We start from the raw sequence: 22,424 nt of genomic DNA, 5'->3' as shown, positions 1-22,424 counted from the left end.
TTTTTATTAAAGTCTAGTTGATTTCTATTAGCATAACTTTTTTTGTTGTTTTTGTTTTGCTTTTTTTAGGGCTTCACCTGTGGCATATGGAAGTTCCCAGGCTAGGGGTCAAATCGGAACTGCAGCTGCTGGCCACAGGCACAGCCACAGCCAAAGCAATGTGGGAGCCACAACGGGAACTCCCCATTAGCATAACTCTTGTTGAAACTTCGCCCAGTTCCAAGGAGAGTTCAGATCTAGCTAATCCTCCAAGATCTCCAAGCCAAGCCAGACTCACCTCTACCTTATTTACACAACCATAGCTTTTACTGGTATTTCTCGCAATTTTTCTATACCTCTGTGATGGTATGTTTCAAATTCCCTTCCATCCTAGCACAACAGGAAAGCAGACACTTCCTATTGATTAAATAATAGTAAACAAAGTGTCACATACTATGGTTCGCATTTTCTCATCCATGTTCCTGTTCCCAGCAACACAATGGGATAGATTCAATTATTATCCAATTTTGTAAGTGAAGAAACAAAGACTTAACTAACTTCCAGAAGTGAGACTGGAGTCCATGTGATTCCAATGTTTGTAGTGTTTTAACCACTAACCATCATGCTATACTGTCTCATTTTGAAATTTTCATGCCAGAATAGTACCTCAAAGGTAGACAGCACTAAAATAATTTTTTGTAGAGCAGCTACTACCTATATGAGGCTTCAACATCTAAATTCAAATGCAACTCTCATAGGGCAGGAGCAATTGAGGAGAAAAGCCTCTAGGGGGCGCTGGAGACCAGAAGAGGAACCTTTTGACATCCACTCCATTTTTTCACGATGAATTTGGCTTCCCAGAGAATCTGAGGCAACCTAAAGGCTAGGTCATGGAAATGATCAGAATATTCCAGAAAGGATTTCTGAGTAAAGAGCTTGAAGTTCCTAACTCCACCCTCCTGAAAGAGTGTCCTGAGATAAGAACAGGAGTCAACAAGTTACAAACCACCTCAATTTCAAGAGAAGTACATGGATGGGAAGTGGGGAAGTGATGAGCAGGCAGCTAGCAAAGAAGTTGAAGAGAAAGTCCTAATTGTTGAAGCCTCTTCCTACATGTCAGGGCCTCACAGAGGCCAAATGGACTGTGAAGGCTCGTCATCCATAGACTGAACCCTAGCTCACATCACGCAATGGGCTCTGAGGAGAGAGGGCAGAGCCCAAGGCCCTGGCCAGCAGGAGCTGCACCTCTCCAGCTGAGTTCTTCCTCTTGGCCACACCCATGCCTCAGGCTACCAAAAGTTGCAGCTCCCAAGAGATGAGAAAGGCAACCAGAACCACAGATGAAGTGAGAAGGGGACTGGAGAGAATTTACTGCCACTAAGTGGAACCAATGAATACCAACTATCCAGCCTGGCAGAAGAAAAATGGCAACTCTTCACACAAAATAGAGAAATGGCAACTATGCAGAAGCAAAAAAGAGAGAGAGAAACAGCAACTCGGTAAATAGAGGGGAAAGGGCCAATTACACAGTTAAGATAGAAAGTGAAACTATGCAAATAAAACAGAGAAACTGAGTAGGGAGAGGAGAGAGAGGGAAGAAGAAGGGGGGAAGGAGAGAGAGAGGGAGGGAAGGAGCAAGAGGGAGAGAGGAATAGACTTTTGCTGTTTGAGGCTGATAGTTGAAGTTGCTCATTAAAGTGATAGCCAATGATTAGGACCTTACAAGATAAGAGTCTAAAAGGAGACCTCAGCAGGCAAGGAATGTGTATGAAGTTGAGGAAAATGGAAAGCAGTGTATGATCGGTAGGTGGCAGGGCAGAGCACAGAAGGCTAAAGCCAACCAAAGTGAGGTCAATTCATAGCACAGGAGCCTGGTAAGACTTCAGAGCTGCAGGCAACAGTTATGGCTGTGGTGTGCCAGGTGGGGTCGCAAAGGGAATGGGTTGCAAGTCTGCATGAAACACTAGACCCTTCCTTACTCTCCCTCTGAGACTTACTACCTCAAAAGGTTGAATCCAGAGCCTTGGGTTCAGGAGTCCAGGCACAAGTGAAGGCAGGGGCAAACTGTCAAAAAGCAAATAGGAGGGTTAAAGCACACTGTGTGATCTGGGGCACAGAACTCCATCCTTTTCCCTCTTCCAGCTCCAGGATATCTGACATCCACATGGTTTATAAACACTCTACTCCAGCACCCCAGGCAGGAACATCTCATTGGGAAAACAGACAGGCACAGTAGCAGGGGCACTAGTGTAAAATTTAAGAGGATACCCAAACATTTAGTAATCCAGATGAATATAGTTTAAAAAGCTAAAATCCCCAATGGACAACATATCAGCATTTTAAATAAAGACAAAATTGGACCCTGCACTGGCAAGGCAGTGTTCTACCTGCTTCATCACCATTCCAGCACTGAGCCCAAGAAAACTTGATTTTCCAGAATTGGCCACCAGCCTGAGGGCCGGAGTATGCTAATTTTATTTTTTAATGTAACATTAAAATAATACATATATTGATTACTGAGTTTTGGGGGAACCCTCCCTCCCTGAAACTGTACACCCAAAGCCATTGCCTCACCTTAGTCTCAGCCCTGCATCGCAGCAAAGATCTACGATCACATTGGCACAACCTAACTGAAAACTGGCTCCCACCCTGGGCTGGGACTCATGGTTGGCAAGCTCTGGTCGTTGTAGCTGGAGCTTCTCATCAGCTGTTTGCTGCCCCACTCTTAAGTATGACATAACAGCACCAGTCACCTGGAATTCACCCAGCATCAAAGAGAGACGGACACAAGGTAAAAGAAAAGAACAATCAGGAGTTCCTGTTGTGGCTCAGTGGGTTAAGAACCCGACACTGTCTCCGTGAGAATGTGGGTTCGATCCCTGGCCCCGCTCAGTGGGTTAAGGATCCGGCATTGCCGTGAGCTGTGGTGTGGGTCACAGATGCAGCTTGGATCCTGCATGGCTGTGGCTGTGGTGTAGGCCGGCAGCTGCAGCTCCGATTCGACCCCTAGCCTGGGAACTTCCATATACTACAGGTGTGACTATAAAAAGAAAAATAAAGAAATGAAAAGAATCATCATAGAGCAATTAGTAAAATCGGGTCTTTTGAGACACAGGACAATGTTCGATAGTTTATTTTCTGAATGGACCTAGCTTATAAGCATGCTCAACCCTCTTGCCGCACTTAGGAAGGAAGACAGTGGGAAGATGGAAGCAGAGAATGCAACGATCCCCTACAAGCTAAGGATTGCTAGCCACCAAGTGAAGCTGGGAGAAAGGCATGGAATGGATTTTCTCCCTTAGAATTCTCAGAAGGAACCAACCCGGTTGATAACATCTTGATTTCGGACTTCTGGCCTCCAGTTGGGAGAGGATACATTTCTGTTGTTTTGAGTCACCAAATGTGTGGTACTCTGCAAGGGCAGCCCGGGGAAACAGAACAAGGGAGCAGAGAGCTGGTAGATAAGAGTTGATGGATGCGGAGTTCCCACTGTGGTGCAACAGGTCTGGGGATGTCTCATGAGCACTGGGACGCAGATTCAATCCCCAACCCAGCAAAGTGGGTTAAGGATCCAGCATTGCTGCAGCTGCACCAAAGGTCGCAACTGTGGCTCGGATCTGATCCTGGCCCCAGGGACTTCTGTATGCTGCGGGGCGGGGGTTGGGAGCAAAAAGAATAAAAGAGTTGATGGGTGGAACCCACTGCTGAGACAAGTTCGGGTTGCCAGAAAAAGCCTTTCATGTGGCCATGCCAGTGGGCTCACTGCAGAACACACCCTGACAAGGACGACTAGGTCTGTAAGGTCTCAACCTTTCCATGGGTGTTGCCTTGGAACACACAGAAAAAAAAAAAAAAAAAATCCAGGCCCATTTCTTTACAGAAAGCGTATGAATCACACACACAAAAGCAATTAGCTTAACTTCCCCCTCTGTGCCGAATATTGCATTGTTCACTATTGAGGAAGTCATTTCACAAGTGTTTCCCCAGTTTCCACAGCAGATCAGTTCTTTGGTTGGGTCTGTGGCAGAGGACAAGCTAATCCTCTCCTTCAGGCTCTGGGTAAACCCAAGAGCACAATAAGAACCACCTATCTCAGCTTTTGGCTTTTTTTTTTTTTTTTTTTTTTTGGCTTTTTAGGGCTGCACCCGAGGCATATGGAAGTTCCCAGGCTGGGGGGATCAAATCGGATCTGCAGCTGCCAGCCTACACCACAGCCATGGCAATGCCAGATATGAGCCTCACCTGCCACCTATACCACAGCTCATGGCAACACTGGATCCTCAAACCACTGAGCAAGGCCAGGGATCGAACCTACATCCTCACGGTTACTAGTTGGGTCTGTAACTTGCTGAACTACAACAGGAACTCCCCAAAACACCACATTGAAAGACCAGTGCAGTCTGAAGGAACAGCTGAGAAAAGCCTGCCATAGCTGAGGACACCCTAGGAGTCAGAGTGAGCCTAGGGGACACCCCCAGAACCTGGCCAGTGGGGCGAGGGCTACAGGTGGGGCAGAGCCTGGGTGTGCTGGGTGCAAAGGCAGTGACCCCAGCAGGTGAGGCTAAAATCAACCCCGCAGGTCTTTCCACACACCCCAGGATGAAGGTGGTGTGCGGAGCACCTAAAGCTGTCTTCCTGGAATAAACAAACAGCTTCTTAGCTTTTCACACCCCTTTCCTAGGCTGCAGGCATCAATTTTTGCAAAGATGCCCCCTCCCTTCTGCCTCCTTGAAAGCTTCCTTTGCCAAGATGTGATTCACCTCAGTCCATCGCCCTGGCTGTACCCCTTTCTCAGAATGGGGCCTGCAGATGCCCCGACATGGAAGTGCTGTGAGATCTTACCGATCATAAAATGGGATTAATCTCACCGACTGAATTACGTAGCTAATTGCACATGATGGAGGAGTCCACCAGAACTAAATGCTTGTCAAACTGGAAATAATTCTCCTTTTTCATGGCTTCTGATTCGTTTGCAGTTGACCCTGTTAATCACTGATATATTACAGAAGTAAATTAACAAGAAAATGGTTGTTCAGATAGAATTTGTCCCCTTAGATGAAATTTACAGTTAATCATAGATACTTAACTTGATCCATTCCACCTTTGATGGATTCACTCACAGCTTTGGAAAACTCAAGAGATGCCTACCACATGACATGCACGTGTCAATGAAGAAATGGAGCCTGATTTCATAGACAGAAAAATGAAAAATTATACTATTCGAATTCCAAGGAATATGCTGGCCAGCCTTTGCTGAGCACTTTATCATGTAAAAAACACTGGGAGCCCAAGTCATGCATCTTCCTGTCCGATCTTCATAAAAATCAGTGAGGTTGGTACTGTCCTAAGCCCCCATTTTATAGACAGGGAGCCTGAGGCTCAGAGGCTCATTTACCCAAGGTCACTCAGACGGCAAGTGGCAGAGTGGAAACTGAGCCTAGAGGTACCTGTGCAATTAACAAATTGGTACCCAGTGGCTGGACTGCAATGATCTGGTTTCACTTATCAGCTTAAACACCAAAGCCATACCTGGAACCTTCTGGATTCAAATGCCGAGGGTACTACCCACCTTGCCTTCCCACTGATCAGTCTACCACAGAGCACTTGCAGGCTCTCTGTAATTCCATAGAACAACTGGAAAAGCCACTGATTCTGGAGTTAAGGCACCAATTAGCAGCTCTTTGTTACCACCTGAAAAATCAACACAGCCGGTACTTATGCCCATCTAGAACCAGGGGTTATGCATTTAAATGTCCTGTGTCTGTACAGCCCCAAAGAGTTATAAATTGGGGTAATAGTTTAAAAAAAACCCAAATCCCTCAACTCCACTTAATAACTCAGCTGAACTTAAGAAATCTTTCATTGGAATGACATGGTCCTCAACAGACCCTGGAGACGAATGACACTGAGACGCACTTACAAATAACATCCAACTCATTTTCAAAGGCTAACTCTGGGTCACGACATTGTCCCCTGTGAGACAGACCCTGATGCTCCAAATCTGGGTTTCCTAGAGTATCAGGGGGATCACCTTCTTGCCCATAAGCCCCCATGCAGTTGAAAGCATTATTACAGGAAAGGCAAGAAGCAGACTGAAGGACAATGAACTTCATCATTTGCCCTTGCCCTGATGCACAGCCTCGGCTTGGCAGAGAAACATACATGGAAATTTATTTTGCTTTCTGGAATCAAGCTAAGAGGCTAATGAATGAGTTTCAAGTCTTCCTAGAGCCTGGTCACCCTCTCAAAAAAAAAGTCTATGCTCCTTAAGGAAAAGACCAAAAGAGCTGTTCAGATGCTGCCCTAAGGCAAATGGTTCTCAACCTTGGCTGCACATTGAAATACCTGGGAAACTGAAGAGCCCACTCCAGAGATGCTGACTCCATCGGTCTGGGGTTCAGCCTGGACAGCAGAACTTTTTTAAAGCTCTCTCTGTGACTCTAATATATCATCAAAGCTAAGAACCACTGCTCCGAGGCCAGGAGTCAGCTAGGTCTGTGCCTTCTACCCACCACCAATGAGAGGGAGTTGGGGCATTTTCCAAGTTCAGTTTGATTTCATAATTTTGTTTTCACTTTCGTGTACTCTAATTATATTGGCTATGACAAGTAGAAATTGAATCACCTCAATTGCAATACTTATATTTACAAATTTATATATATAATATATACAATGCAAAAAATATGTACATATACACACACACACACATATATATAAATAATTATGTCATTGCCTCTATTCCTTATGGGCTATCGCAGTCCTTTTGTAAAGCATCATACAATTTGAATATAGACTTATTTTCAAGACCTATGATATGCATTCATTGGATATAAACAATTAACTTCAAGAATTTACGTATACATTAAGTAGTTGTAAAAACAACTCTAAGAACTTTAACAAGTACTAAATAAGCATGGAAAAAATTTACTAAGGTCAAGGTTGGATGAGAGTCTCTTGGAATCGGTCTTTGCAATGGCTCTTAAATTCACTGATTTTCTAGAAAATAAATCATTTTTTAAAATTGTAAGTTTTTATTTGTCTCTTTCGATTTTTCTTTTTTTCTTTTTCTTTCTTTTTTTTTTTTTTTTTTTTTTTTTTTTTGGTCTTTTTAGGGCCATGGAGGTTCCCAGGCTAGGGGCTGAATCACAACACGGGATCCGAGTCTGCGACCTATACCACACCACAGCCCATGGCAACGCCAGATCCTTAACCCACTGAGCGAGGCCAGGGATCGAACCCACATCCTCATGGATGCTAGTCGGGTTCATTAACCACTGAGCCATGATGGGAACTCCCAAAATTGCAAGGTTTTTCAATCTGACCGTTCTTGACAGTAACAAAAGCTGACCACCAGCTACATCTAAACACTAGAGAATATGATTATGGAAATAGTAACACGTTTACTTAAAAACTCTGAACAAGAAAAGTAGCAATTACAGAGGTTCCCATTGTGGCTCAGTGGGGTTAGGACCCAACTTCGTCTCTGTGAGGGGATGTGGGTTCGATCCCCAGCCTCGCTCAGTGGATTAAGGATCCGGCATTGTCACAGATGCCACAGATGTGGCTCAGATCTGGTGCTGCTGTGGCATAGACTGCTGCTGCAGCTCTGATGCAACCCCTGGCTGGGGAACTTCTATATGCTGCAGATGCGAGCATAAAGAGAAAAAATAAAAATAAGATAAAATTAAGAAAAGTAGCAATTACAAATGCACATTAAGCTTCTAACAGTAGATGAAGTTCAGGCTTTGCCTGGGCACTAGCAAGCAACCCAAGTGTGTGAGCAGAGAGACTCCCCAGCCACTTCGCTCCCAACCCTTTCACTCTAGATGAAAGTATTGTTTCAGGCAGAACCAGCAGGTCATATTCCAGTTCAATCCCTAACTTGGAATTCGTTCCTTTTCCTTTTTTTTTTTTTTTTTTCTCCTTTCTTTTTTACGGCTGCACCCGCAGCATTCGACAGTTCCCAGGAAAGGGGTCAAATCAGAGCTACAGCTCCCAGCCTACACCACAGCCACAGCATCGTGGGATCTGGCATGCCATCTGCAACCTACACCACAGCTACAGCAACGCCAGATCCTTAACCCACTGAACGAGGCCAGGGATCAATCCCACATCGTCATAGATCCTAGTCACATTCATTACCGCTGAGCCACAGCGGGAACTCCTCTTTTTCCTCCTCAAAACGTCAAACCACTGCATTGATTTTCAAAATTTCCCACATGCCAGACCATTTCACCTACATCTAGCGCTGCTCCAACACCTTGCCTTTTTATACTGATTTTGCCCATTTGTCACTTTCTTGGGTCACACCATTTGCCACCAAACCCTATTTGGGGGTCAAACATCCTCTATTTTGTTGGAGAGCTTCGTTAAAAAATAAAAGTGGCTTACCGTTCTTCTGGTGCCGTGCCTTCTGATGGCTCATGCCAGAACCTGCAGCGCTGTGAAGTGGCACTCACTGGGCTGCGGGCGCACACAGACCTAAGAAACTAACCAACTTCCTAAAACCGGCCACTCTACCATCAGCAGAACCTCGCCTGTGGTTTGCAAAAGCTTATGTGGGAAGAAGGGAACTTGTGATTTCTTCACTGTTGCCAAATCATTTATGGACTGGGCTGTAAAACTGCAAAACTGAAATTGGGGTGGGGAGAAAAGTCATTTATAAAATGATTTAAATATAACCCGAGCCAGATGTATCCAGTGCATTTTGGCGAGTTTGGGTTTATTTGTGTCTCCATGTGGGTGAGTGGGTGGGGTGGCTGCTAGGGTCCTTGGCAAAATGTTAAGAGCAGTGAGCTTTGGGGAGCAGGATGGGGGCAGGGATGAGGGAGAAATGGGGACATTTTTCCTTTTCCTTAGAAAATCTTGGTGTGTGTGTTTGTTTTCCAACTTGACCACACACATGTACTCAATTTAGGATAGTGTGAACTCAATTTTTTTTCCCCAAAGAATTCAGAGATGTACTTAACATTTGCACTGCTCCATCTGTGTTCCGCACATTTCTAGGACTGCACGTGGTGAGGTGGGTGTGAGCCCCCAACCAGGCTGGGGCCACAGAGCAGGTCTTTCTCCCCGTATCCTTGTCCCTTGGCCAGTACCTGGCACAGAGTCTAAGATCAATAAATGTGCACTGAATGAGTGAATGGATGAGCACGGCCATGAGGCAGGAAAATTTAATTTCTTGATGTGGTGTGCTAAGTGAATTGGATTTAAGCTCTCAGAAGGTCTTGGAAGGTTTAGCCAAGAGCAGGAGTCCACAGACTCCAGCATGTGGGCCAAGTCCAACCAGAGAGTGGACAATGATTTTCACAGATGAACGTTTGCAATGGATCAGATGAGACAGAATGCTAACTGGTCGACTCCAACTAGGCAAAATGTTAGCACCCCCAAACACACACAGAATTCCTTTTTTCTCATTCTTAGACCAGTAGTACAAAAAAAAAACCCCTACATTTGATGATTTTTTAAAAATTTTATTAAAGTATAGTTGGTTTACAATGTTGTGCTAGTTCTAGGTGTACAGCAAAGTGCATCAAATATACATATACATATATCCATTTCTTTTCAGATTCTTTCCCCAGACAGGTTATTACACAGTATTGAGTAGATTTTCCTGTGCTATACAGTAGGTACTTGTTACTTACCTATTTTATATGTAGTAGTGTATATGCATCAATTCAAACCTCCTAATTTATCCCTCTCCCCAATGTTTCCCTTTTGGTGACCGTAAGTTTGGTTTTGAAATCTCAGAGTTTCTTTTCTGTGAATAAGTTCTTTTGTATCATTTTTATTATATTCCATACATTAGTGATCTCATATGATATTTTTCTTTCTCTGACTTACTTCACTTAGTATGATACTCTCTAGGTCCATCTATGTTGCTGCAATTGGCATTATTTCATTTTTATGGCTGAGTAATATTCCATTGTACGTATGTATATACTACATCTTCTTTATCCATTCTTCTCTCGATGGACATTTAGGTTATTTCCATGTCCTGGCTATTGTAAATAGTGCTGCTATGAACATTGGAGTGTATGTATCTTTTTTAATTATTGTTCTCTGGATATATGCCCAGGAGTGGGATTGGGGGATCATATGGCAGTTCTGTATTTAGCTTTTTAAGGAACCTCCATAATGTTCTCCATAGTGGTTATACCAACTTACATTCCCAGGAAGCAGTGTAGGAGGGTTCCCTTTTCTCCACACCCTCTTCAGCATTTATTGTTTGTAAACTGGGTTTTGTTTTTGGGTTTTTTTTTTTTTTTTTTTTGTCTTTTGTCTTTTTAGGGCCTCACCCACGGCATATGGAGATTCCCAGGCTAGGGGCTGAATAGATGCTGTAGCTGCCAGCCACAGCCACAGCCACAGCAATGAAGGATCCAAGCCAGGTATGCAGCCTACACCACAGCTCACAGCAACGCCAGATCCTTAACCCAATGAGTGGGGCCAGGGATGGAATCCGTGTCCTCATGGATACTAGTCGGGTTTGTTAACCACTGAGCCACAATGAGAACTCCTATTTGTAGACTTTTTGATGATGGCCATTCTGGCTGGTTTAAGATGATACCTCATTGCAGTTTTGTTTTGATTTGCATTTCTCTAGTAATTATGGATGTTGAGCATCTTTTCATGTGCTTTTTGGCCATCAGTCAATCTTCCTTGGACAGGATTATATTTTGAATTTTATCCATTAAATAATTGTGCCATTTGCTTTTCTCTTATATAAGTCCCTTCACAATGCCCTCAATTTGCTTCTTGACCTGCAAAGCCTAAAACATGTACCTCACAAAAAAACATTTGCTGACCTCCGATCAAAAGAAAAGAATAGTCTAGGAATGGGATATAATATGTTTCATCTTGCCTTATATTCCTTGAATTGAAGGGATCACACTGGGGACAGGGTGGGTAGGGTAGGGTAACATTTTAACACACACACACACTTTATTGTTTTATTTTCCCTCAGGTGCTCTGTCCACCTCTCTTGCATGACCTCTGGACGACAATAAATGGGCTTTGGCAACCTTGTTACAAAGGAAGGCCTTTCCGAACTCGGACACGCAGGCTTGCGGCCATTCCCAAACTTCCCTCTAATCAATGGTCCCTCAGGCGATTCAAGGCCTGACATAGGGTTTGGGAAGAGATTCCCATCACAGCAGCAACCACAGCCCATGGCCTTGTAGACTCACCCAAAACCTTGGTAATAGTCAGTTCAAAAACATCATCTGACCTCCATTCAGTCTTGTTTTCCCTTGAAACAATTGCTTAAAAAATAAAGTTTAAGAAGATCAGTCCAAGTGACCACCAGTAATAGACTGAGAGAGGCCCTTTTCAGCTAGAGAGTGGTCAGCCTTTCCAGAAAGGATACATGGCCTAGCCTTCAGGCCACAAAATGTCAGTCCATCACAGACCAGTCAGTTTGGATCTCAGAAGGCATGGCGCACTCTTGGGTCACACTTGCTGATGGTGTACTGCCATGCCAGGCAGACCATAGAAACCAGCAACTTATTCAAACCAAATGAGTCATCACAGGTTTTTCCATACAACCAGGAACCAGAAAGATGTAAATGAAAACGGAATGAACACCAGGGCAGGACAGTCACCGCGAACCACAAGTTTATCCCACATGGAAATTGGCCCAAGGATCTAGTCCTCTGCCCGAACCCAGAAATCAGCCATCAGGGGCCAGGTCTGCTCTGTTTGCCCTGCCAGGGCACAAAGCTCCGGGCAGCCCCTTCCCTGTTCTTCCCCTTGCCATCCATGCTGACTCAGATCTTCATTCCGAAATGGAGACCATCTGTCATCAAGTGCTCCCACCAGGGCAAGCCTATCAGGCAGCACACGAGTCCCCAACACACAAACCCCACTCTGAGGCCCATGAGTCTCTCTGAGCCCCAGTTTTGTTCTCTCTCGAATGAGAAAAATCATACTTTCTCTAATGGTAGCTTTAAGGATTAAATCATGCATGTGGAACCCTTAGAACAGTCCCTTACTCTAACTACCCTCATTGTCATGGACTTCACTCACCTCTGGGCTGTTGTCCACAGGGGGCCAGGAAGACCACTCAAGGCGCTGGCCGTGACCCTTTCCTTTGGTGTCAATGAGCATCAGGGCAGTCATAGGGCCACAGATGGCTCCTCACCATCAAGTCTGTAGTAAAAAACATGGGGAAATATCATGGATCTGGATCCCTGGAGGTGGCTCAAGACCTAGGACAATATCAGGTGCTGGGAATAAGTTATTTGTCCAAAAAACAAACAAAAAACCCCATGAAATACAGAAAAGGCTAAAGTAGAAAGGGTCTTGTCAAAGACACATTTCTCAAGTAAAGGATTTGGATGGAGAAATGTACAGGGTGATTCCTTATACAAGGCCAGATCTCCTGTGATCCCATCCTGGTTTTAAATTGAAGTGCAGAGCTCCCGAGTGGACAGACAGCAAGCTGCCCTTTGCCTGGTCAGCACGGACACAAGTGACATGAGCCCTAAGACCCAGGCACAGGATGCAGCTATTATCCATCTCCTGGTCCTCATGTTCTGGTTCCCACAATTCCACAGCTTCTCCCCTCCTTTCCCTCCTTCCCAAATCCTGAACCCTATAGCCTGCTCTTCTCAAGCTGTCTCAGTCTTAGCACTCATCCTGACTTACACCTACCCACTGTGCAATTATTTCTCATTTCAAACAGAAGCTTAACATGCTAGTCTATACAACATCTCAGTGCCCATTACAAAATGGCAGCCTTAAAAAAAAGGAAAAAAAGAAAATGGCAGCCTTTGGATGACAAAGTTTACTGAAGTACTCTTCCTATTGGCTGATGCAGCCCCTGATGAGGGCACAGAGCTTGCTAAGAGGAGGGAGGGTTGGATTCCAGGTTGTAGAGCAATTATCTGAAAACCTCAGTCTTTCCATCAGTTGCAGCCCATTCCTGTGTTTCCTGAAGTCATTATCTTCCAGATAATGAGCCAAGTCATCGGAAAACCCTATAGCACGCTAGAGCTGGAAGGGCCCCTTATTTCATGGATGAGGAAACTGAAGCCAGAGGTCAACGGTGGTGGTGGAGAGGAGTACTGGAACTCTCACTGTCCCACTTCTGCTCTTGGGTTCTTTCAACTTCTCCTTTCATGAGTGCCCTAAGTGAAGGGTCAAACGGTATCAAGGACCCCATCAACATTTTGACAAGAGGAAGAGGCTGTGTTTTCTGGTTCTCATCAATCCTTTGCTCTTCGTCCCCACCTCTTTCATTAAAATCTCATCATAATCCAGTTTCTCTCCAGCAATGGGTTGTGTAGATGCTGACATGAATTCCTATTGGTCCAGGTCTGCCAAAACAAATTTAGGCCTTGACAGAAGTCCCCAGACCAAAAGGGACTAGTGAAGCAGAAAATCACTGTGACGCATTTACCCATGGGAGCCCTGACTCGAGCCCCACACGTCCTCCCTCGCTGACCTCTGTGGCTCTGGAAATAGGCTTTGAGGCAGCCAATACTTCAGAAGAGGGCTGGCTCCACAGAATGGGAGAAAAAGTGGCAGTTTCCAAAGCTGTGATCCAGTTCTAACCAGAAGAAATAAATGAAACAACACAGAAAACAGTACTTCCATTCCCTGGAGAAGATGAAATATATCCAGCCCAGAGAGGATGATATGGTCACAGGGAGATGCTGGTCTGGTATCGGTTAAGTTCAGGAACACAGCAAACATGGAATTCCAGACAAGTTTTGGGAATCGGGAGTAGAGGAAATCTCCTCCTCATACCCCACCTGGAATCACAGGGCGAGGCTGTATCTGGAATGTTCCTTGCTACCATAAACACTAGAGCAGTGTGGAACACTGAGGCTAATAGGGCCAGAGACAGCTGCCTTGGTTTTCTCTAAGCCTCAGAGTATTGTGGAAGGAAATGCTTCAGAGAAGAGTGTGAAAGTTGGCTGAGAGACTGGGAGGGTTTCGAGGTCAGGTGGGGGGCATGGGTGGATGGCGTGTGAACTAGTGAGCCACAGTTGAGTGAGTCAGTTGATGAAAGCAAGACCATCCTGTGATTGTTCCAATGTGCTTGCAGTCAGATGGAAATGTTTTTTATAGTCTGTAAAGCTTTGAGTGTTAACCATCCTTATCAGCCAGTAAAGACCAAAGTGGAAGTGAACATCGTGATAATGTAAAGACATAATAGGACTTGGTGAAAAATAGAGCTTATACAAGAGTGAAGGCTTGGATGAACCATATGGCCCTGGATTGCATTTAGAGACATCAGTATGAATCTGTGTTTAGCTAGGTGAGGATACTGATGGATAAATACAGAAATAATTCTTTTGATAACAGCTACTCCTGATGTGTTATGATGAGAATGGTACTTCATCTCTGTGGGTCCCCCTCCTCAAATCCCATAATCCCAGTCTAATCATGAGAAAAACATCGGGAAAAAAAAATGGGGGGAACTCTACCAAAATACCTGACCTCAAAACTGTCAAGGTCCTCAAAAACAAGGAAAATCTATTAACTGTCACAGCTCATAGGAAGGAGCCTAGAGAGCCAGGATGGCTAAATATAATGTAACATTCTGGACTTCAGGGGAAAATTAATAAAAACTGAGTAAGGTATGGAGTTTAATTGATAATAATGTATCAGTATTGGGTTTTTTTTAATTTTGACAAAAGTACCATAATTATACAAGATGCTAACAATAAGGGAGACTGGATGTGGGGTACACAGGAACTCTCTATCTCTGCAACTTTTGTGTAAATCTAAAACTATTCTAAAATTTAAAAATTTATTTAAATAGTAAAAATATAATACATGATTATGTAAACTGAGCAAGGTTAAAACTCTCTCTGTGTAATACACACAAATATGTAAAATCAAATGTGAATGTTCTCACTTAAAACAAAGAGGAGAGACAAAGAGGAATCAAAAGCAGAACCTATGTGTTCTGAGAGCAACAAAATGAAGAGAGCTATCTTTGTCCTCATCACAGCCCTGGTTACTTGCACAAGCCTGGCATAAAGGAGAGACTCAGTAAAAAAAGTCCTTGTTGAATGAAGGTGATGGAGGTAGAGCTGTCAAAGAAGCCAGACAAAGAGTAGTCCAAGGAAGAGGTATAGGAGCACCAAATAGTCCTGTGATGCTAAGTGGGAAGAGGATGGTTGTTCTAGAATGCAGCTCTCAACACCTAGCTCCTGCCCACATCTCCTACCTGTTTACAAAAGTTCTCCAGAAGATTTCCCATTGCCTTCCACAGAAAGTCTAACTTTCCTAGGATTACCACCAAGACCCCTTCTGATGAGCTTCGTCTCCCTTCTCAGGTCTTCAAGAGCCAAGCCCTGCTTCTGTCATCATTCCAGATTTTAAGAGATGCTCACATTTTGCCTTCCAGCTCCCACTCCCACTCCCCTCTGGGCACACACTCACACTGCCCCCATCCCATTCCTCTACCCAAACCTGGCTATCTACTGTGATTCCCCCAGAATACTGTCAACTCCAAGATGCATATCTGAACCAGCCCCACTCATGGCTGGGTTGGGCCTCCTGCTCTATGCTCCAAAAAGGCCAGGACATCCTCTGCTTCCCTCTTTCAGGAGGTTTATCATTCATTAACTGACTAGCCCAGGCCCCATTCTGGACAAAGGCTCCTTAAGGGCAGGCATTTTATCTCCACGCACCCAGCTCAGTGGCTGTGGGATAACAGAAGGTAAGGTCAGTAAATGTTCTTTGAATAAAGGGAGGGAGGGATGGAGAGAGAAGGGAGGAGAGTGAAGAAAAAGAAAGGATGTGTTTCATAGCCATAGCTGACCTTAAGCAGAGCTTACTATGTTGCACAAATTTTTTCCTTGATTAATTTATTTACCTCTCCAAGGAACCCTGTGACAGAGGGACTGTGCTTATTCCCATCTTTCATAGGGAGAAAGCCAAGCACAGAGGTTAAAGAAGTCACATTTCTCTGGTTCCAAAACTGTGCTCTTGACCACTACCCAATATTCTAAAAATGCAAAGGACTGCAGCAGTCTATAAAACTCACATAACTTGGCAAAGATTATTGGTGACACTGAGTGTGGAAGAATTAAAAGCTGGGTTCGAAGCGGCTAAACAGTAGTGGGGCATGAGACCAAACATGATCACCTCCCACTCAGTACCAAGCCCAGCAGATAAGATGAAATTTCCAGAGCGCACTGACTACCACTATCTCAGCTCCAACTCCACCATAAGCATGGACATGTAGGCTGGTAAGCAAGTTCCTCTGAAGCTGTGACCCAGTCTTTCCCAGGGTTCCCTCTCAATAGCCTTCAGCTAACAGGACTGCCTTTCACTCCTTGAGAATGCCCTATGCCTTTCCTGACTCTGCAGCCTTCTTCCTGCTTCCTGGAAAGGTCTACTCTTGCCCCCACCCCACCCCAGCTCTGTGAATCACAGGAACTTGCATTCTGTGAGGCGTGTTCCCTCAGCCATGAGCATCTGGGACACAGCTGTTGGTACCCTGCCCATCTCAATGGCTACCCACTTGGACAGGCCCGCCCAGGAGATGTGCATCTATGTTCACTCCCCAGGCCCCTCCCTGCCTCTTGTGGCATTTCATCTCCTCTGTGCCAGGCACCAGCCTGAGGCTCCACCCATGTACATTTTACATTATGCTTGAGTGGTTATTATAATCTCCACTTTGAGAGGAGGAAGCAGGTTTGCAAAGGTTCAGTAATTTGCCCAAATGAACTAAAAGCTCTGCAGAACTTGTCACTTTCTGCCCTGGATTATATTTTGGTGGGGCCATCTTACATTCTTTATCAAAATGTCAATCTTTTGAGCCTCGGGGCTGTTTTATTTGTCTAACTTGGCCATGTACACTTACTGGTTGATAAATGTTCATGAAAATGAACGGGAAGCACAGAATATCAATAGAAATACGGGACACTTATTGTATGTAAATCTTTTCTGATTATAATATTACATAGTTCTAAACATTCCAATTGAGGAATGTATAACATGTAAGATGAAAGCCCTCTCGGAGAATATACAATGGAAAAAAGAAAGTCACTTCAGTAAGTGGTGCTGGGAAAACAGCTAAATGTAAAAGATTGAAAGTAGAACACTCTTGGAGTTCCCTTCATGGCTCAGTGGTTAACAAACCCAACTAGGAACCATGAGGATGGGGGTTCAATCCCTTGCCTCGCTCAGTGGGTTAAGGAACCGGTGTTGCAGTGAGCTGTGGTGTAGGCTGCAGACATGGCTCAGATCCTGCGTTGCTGTGGCTGTGGTGTAGGCCAGCAGCTGTAGCTCCGATTTGACCCCTAGCCTGGAAACTTCCATATGCTTCAGGGGAAGCCCTAAAAGGCAATTAAAAAAAAAAGTACAACACTCTCTAACACCAAGCACAAAAATAAACTCAAAATGGATTAAAGACCTAAATGTCAGACCCAATACCATAAACCTCTTAGAGGAAAATGCAGGTCCTCTAAGTCCTGCAGGCAGAACGCTCTTTGACATAAATTGCAGCAATGTATTTTTGGATCCACCTCCTAGAGTACTGAAAATAAAAACAAAAATAAACAAATGAGACCTAATTAAAATTGAAAGCTTTTTCACAGCACAGGAGGAAAAAAAAGACAATTCATGAAATCAATAACATTTTTAAAAGTGAAAAAAAGACAACCCACAGAATGGAAGAAAATATATGCAAATGAAGTGATCAACAAGGGATTAACTTCCAAAATAATTAAACAACTAATGAAGACCAGTATCAAATAAAACAAAAAACCCCATCAAAAAATGGGCAGAAGATCTAAATAGACATTTCTCCAAAAAAGACAGATTGCCAAAAAGCACATGAAAAGATGCTCAACATGGCTAATTATGAGAGAAATAAAAATCAAAACTATATGAAGTAGCACTTCACAACAGTCAGAATGGCCATCATTAAGAAGTCTACAAAAAATAAATGCTAGAGAGGGTACAGAAAAAAACGGAGGCTCTTACACTGCTGGTGGGAATGTAAATTGGCACAACCATTATGGAGAACGGTTGGCAGTGCCTCAAAAAACTAAAAATAGAACTATTATGTGATTCAGCAATCCCATTCCTGGGCATCTATCTGGAGAAAATTATAATTCAAAAAGATACATGCACCCCAACGTTCACTGCAGAACTATTTACAATAACCATCACTTGGAAGCAACCCAAATGTCCACTGACAGAGGAATGGATAAAGAAGATGTGGTACATATATACAATGGAATATTACTTGGCCATATAAAAGAACAAAATAAAGACACCTGCAGCAACATGGATGGACCTAGAGATTATCATACTAAATGAAGTCAGAGAGATCAAGACAAATATTGCATGATATCACTTATATGTGGAGTCTAAAAAATGATACAAATGAATTTATTTACAAAACAGAAACAGGCTCACGGACTTTGAAAACCAACAGATGGTTACTGGAGGGGACGGGTTGAGGAGGGGAGGAAGATGGGGAGCTTGGGGTTGTCATACACACACTATGGTATATGGAATGGATGGTCAATGGGACCTGCTGTATATGTATAGCACAGGGCCCTCTATCCAGTATTCCGTGATAACCTATATGGGAATGGATATGTGTATATGTATGACTGAATCAATTTGCTGTACAGCAGAAATTAACACAACACTGTAAATCAACTATACTTCAATACATTTTTTGAAAAATCACAAAAAAGATGTCAACTTTATGAATTCTACTCAAAGACAATGACTATTAACAGTTTAGTGTATGTTCAAGATTTTCCCTATGTATATACTAATGTATCATTACAAATAATATTTTGCAAAAAAATGGGATCATACAGTATATACTGCTTTTGATCATTTTTTCCTACTGTTTTAGATATATAGATCTTATTCTCTTAGTCTTTTTTAAAAATGGTCATGCTGTGTACATTGTATGGATGTAACATTTTATTTAGTGAATCTCCTACTGATGACATTTGAGTGTCCTAAGATTTTATTATTGAAGTATAGCTCACTTACAATATTGTTGTTAGTTTTAGGTGTTTTATTTACAATAGTCAAGACATGGAAGCAACCCAAGTGCCCATCAGACGACTGGTTTACAAGATACATATACGCACACACACGTATATACACACACAATGGAATATTATTTAGCCACAATAAAGAACGAAATACTGACCTGAGTTTTAAAAATTACCAACAATGTCACAATAAACATTTGAAGAGAAAATAATTTTAGAAAAACCACATTCAGGTGAGGAGAAGCATCAGCAGGAAGAAAGAGAGCAATTATGTCATAGACAGAGCATGTCTTGTGAAGCAAGTTTCCCAAGTAGGAGGTGAGGCTGGGTGCTGGGGGAGAATGGCTGGCAGGGGGCTGAGAACATGCAGGAAGATTTGGGGAACAGCTACTTAATTCACATGCAGGGGGCACTCTGAAAGCACAAGAACATTCTCTGAGATTTAAGGCTCTTGGCTAGGTGGGGAGAGGAAGACTCCAGAAGGTCTTAAATGGACTCTTCAAAATCCCCAGGGCCCATTCTTCCTTCTGCCTATGCCAACATGTCTTCTTTCCTCTTTCTAATTCTTTTTCCAATCTCCACGTCTCTCAAAGCGGTACTTTTAAAGCTGGAGAAAACTATTTTTGTTTCCTCCTTTTTGTATCTGTCCCCAGGGACTTCAGAACTGCCCTCAGGCTCCCAAATTTTCTGGAAGATCGAGCCAATAGTAAAAGAGTTGACGACCATCCTGCCACCAGGTGGCGCTCCCTGCCCAGTGTTTCTGAATTCCCAAATCCTTTTTTGTGTGATAACATATGGAATAAATAAGTATAAAAATGTACACTGCTGTAAAGGCTAATGAAATCTACCCATGTAGGAAAGCTTTATTCCTCAGTGAGGGTCCATTTCAGTTAAGGCAAGTTTCCAAGTTTCCAAATAAAAACAACTTTTTTATTCATAATGCACCCTATGGATCTCAAAGATTTAAGATTCAAAAAAAAAGCCAACACCACGAAGCAATGAGCTTTTGCTCCCCGATTTGGGAATAGAGAATTTCAACAAAGTACTAAGCTAGACAAGGCTCAATGTCATGAATTATAAACGATATGAAATAAAACACAGGCTTCCCAGGATCTATTCTAAATCCACTTACTGAGTTAGATTTTGAAAAAACAAAACAAAACCAAATTACCAAAGAAACACAGCCAGGCGGGAAATGTTTCAAAAGTAAATGAGATAGCTAATGTGTCTGGTGTGAATGTCAGTCTGCCAACTGCAATGTCCGGAAAGACAAGTTCGTTTTCTATGATTTTTTTTTTTTTTTTTTTTTTCCATCTGCGCCCTAGTCATGCAGACGCTCTGGAGCCAGAGAATGAACCTGCACCACAGCAGGACCTAATCCTTAATCGCTAGGCCATGGGAAAACTCCTCTACTATTGGATAGTAGGGGTGGCATGGGGTGCAGGTGTGCACATGCGCAATCCTTTTTTTTTTTTTCTTTTTAGGGCCGCACCAGCGGCATATGGAAGGCCTCAGGCTGGGGGTCGAGTTGGCGCGGTAGCTGCCGGCCGACACCACAGCCACAGCAATTCAGGATCCGAGCCGCCTCGCGACCTACACCACAGCTCACAGCAATGCCGGATCCCGACCCACTGAGGGAGGCCCGGGATCAAGCCCGCATCCTCACGGATACCACGCAGACTGTCTCTGCTGCGCCACAACAGGAACTCCGAACAATCCATTTCTTAATTATTTTTCCGCATAAAGTGGACCTCTCTTTTCTCAGAAGAGAAAGGTCCTCTCCTGCCTCAGAACCAAAAGGCCTCCGCAGCCCTCTGGTTCCCTTCCCTCTCAGCTCTTCTCTCCAAAAAAAGGGGGAGACGCAACCTCACCCTCTGCCGTTCCTGGAGAGCCGGATGTCCCTGAGCAGCTTAACCTCCCCAAACCCCTCTAGGATCCCCTAGGACCATTCATTAAGTCTTTAGAAAACAAAATCCAAATAACCCGACTTACCCCGCACAAATCTCCCGCAGCAACGGGCACAGAGCTGAAGGTCAGCTTGAAGAAGATTGAAGGAAAAAAGCAAAGAAAAGCGATGCCGTTCTCAAAGCTCACCTGGCCTCCCAGCACCATCTAAGGCGGGGCTTTGCGAAGCATTGTCTCCAGATCAACCGCTTGGGGATCATCTGGTTCTTATTTAAAATGCAACTGTCAGGACTCAAAACACCTGGGAGCTCCAGAACAGGGCCAATGAAGTTTGAGAACCGCTTGCTTGAGATGAAAATTCTTAGGCTCCAGCACCAGACCTACCAGATCAGAAACTGATGTGGGGATCCGGCAAATTGGAATTTTAACAAGCCCCCCCCCCCAGGTGACTTTGCTGCATGCTCAAGTCTGAGAACCAGTCGCAATGATTCTAAAGCAGTGGTTCTCAACATTGCCCGCGTTTTGGAATCATCTGCGAGCTGTTCTAATCACCTTCAAAGCCAAAAGCCCAGGCTGGACCCCAGATCAGTTAAACCAGAATCTGCATTGGTGGGGCTCAGCCACGGGGATTTTTGAAGAACCTCGGGTAATTTCAAAGAGCAGGCAAGGTCAAGAAGCACTGTAACAAGTGGGGAAATTGATATCTGAAGTCCCAGGACTGTCTCACAGCAAATATACCCCACACGGTGGTATTGTTCCCAGCCTGAGAATCTCTGCAGTTGTAACCTTTGGTATTGATGGCACAGGGTCATCTTACACCTGCGTGTTCACATGGACTCAAGATTTAAATGTAGGACCTAAAACCATAAAACTCCTTGAAGAAAACAGAGCAAAAAACCTCCTTAACACTGGTCTTGCCAATCGGTTCTTTGGACATGACAGCAGAAGCACTAGCAACAAAAGCAAAAATCAGCAAGTGAGACTACATCAACCTAAAAAGCACAGCAAAGAACAACATCAATAAAATGAAAAGGCAATCTATAGAATGGAAGAAGATAGTTCCATTGCAAACCTTACATGTGATGGGTTAATATCCCAAATATATAAGGAACTCTTACAGCCCGATAGCAAAAATAAAAATAAAAACAGAGGAACTGAATAGACATATTTCCAAAAAAGACATAGAAATGGGCAACAGGTACATGAAAAGGTGCTGGACATCACTAATCACCAAGGAAATGCAAATTAAAACCACAATGAGCAATCACCTCACATCTGTTAAAATGGCTATTCTCAAAAAAAAAAAAAAGTTTCCCTTGTGTGCAGCGAAAACGAATCCGACTAGGAACCATGAGGTTGCGGGTTTGATCCCTTGCCTTGCTCAGTGGGTTAAGGATCCCACGTTGCCGTGAGTTGTGGGTCACAGATGTGGCTCAGATCATGCGTTGCTGTGGCTGTGGCGTATGGCCAGCAGCTGTAGCTCCGATTAGACCCCTAGCCTGGGAACTTCCACATGCCCCCCGTGTGGCCATAAAAAAAGCAAGAAAA

At 43.8% G+C, this 22,424-nt stretch overlaps 1 protein-coding gene across 11 annotated transcripts in view; it reads right to left on the bottom strand.

Annotated features, from left to right (window-relative positions):
* The window catches only part of TLR8 (toll like receptor 8), a 65,479-nt gene that overhangs the window by 7,030 nt on the left and 36,025 nt on the right, over window positions 1-22,424 (bottom strand). Inside the window, exons 1-4 of one of the 11 annotated variants that reach the window (XM_021079505.1) lie at window positions 8,371-8,575; window positions 5,549-5,670; window positions 2,554-2,732; window positions 1,977-2,043 (exon numbers count right to left, since the gene is read on the bottom strand). In XM_021079505.1, coding sequence (XP_020935164.1) covers window positions 1,977-2,043; window positions 2,554-2,717 — 231 coding nt within the window. In that variant the 5' untranslated portion in view covers window positions 2,718-2,732; window positions 5,549-5,670; window positions 8,371-8,575. 11 annotated transcript variants of the gene reach the window in all.

This window comes from Sus scrofa, chromosome X (assembly GCF_000003025.6).
Source record: "Sus scrofa isolate TJ Tabasco breed Duroc chromosome X, Sscrofa11.1, whole genome shotgun sequence".
In the NCBI taxonomy this organism is placed as follows: domain Eukaryota; kingdom Metazoa; phylum Chordata; class Mammalia; order Artiodactyla; family Suidae; genus Sus; species Sus scrofa.
The sequence above is the reverse complement of the archived record's forward strand: the minus strand, read 5'-3'. Positions and strand labels throughout refer to the sequence as shown.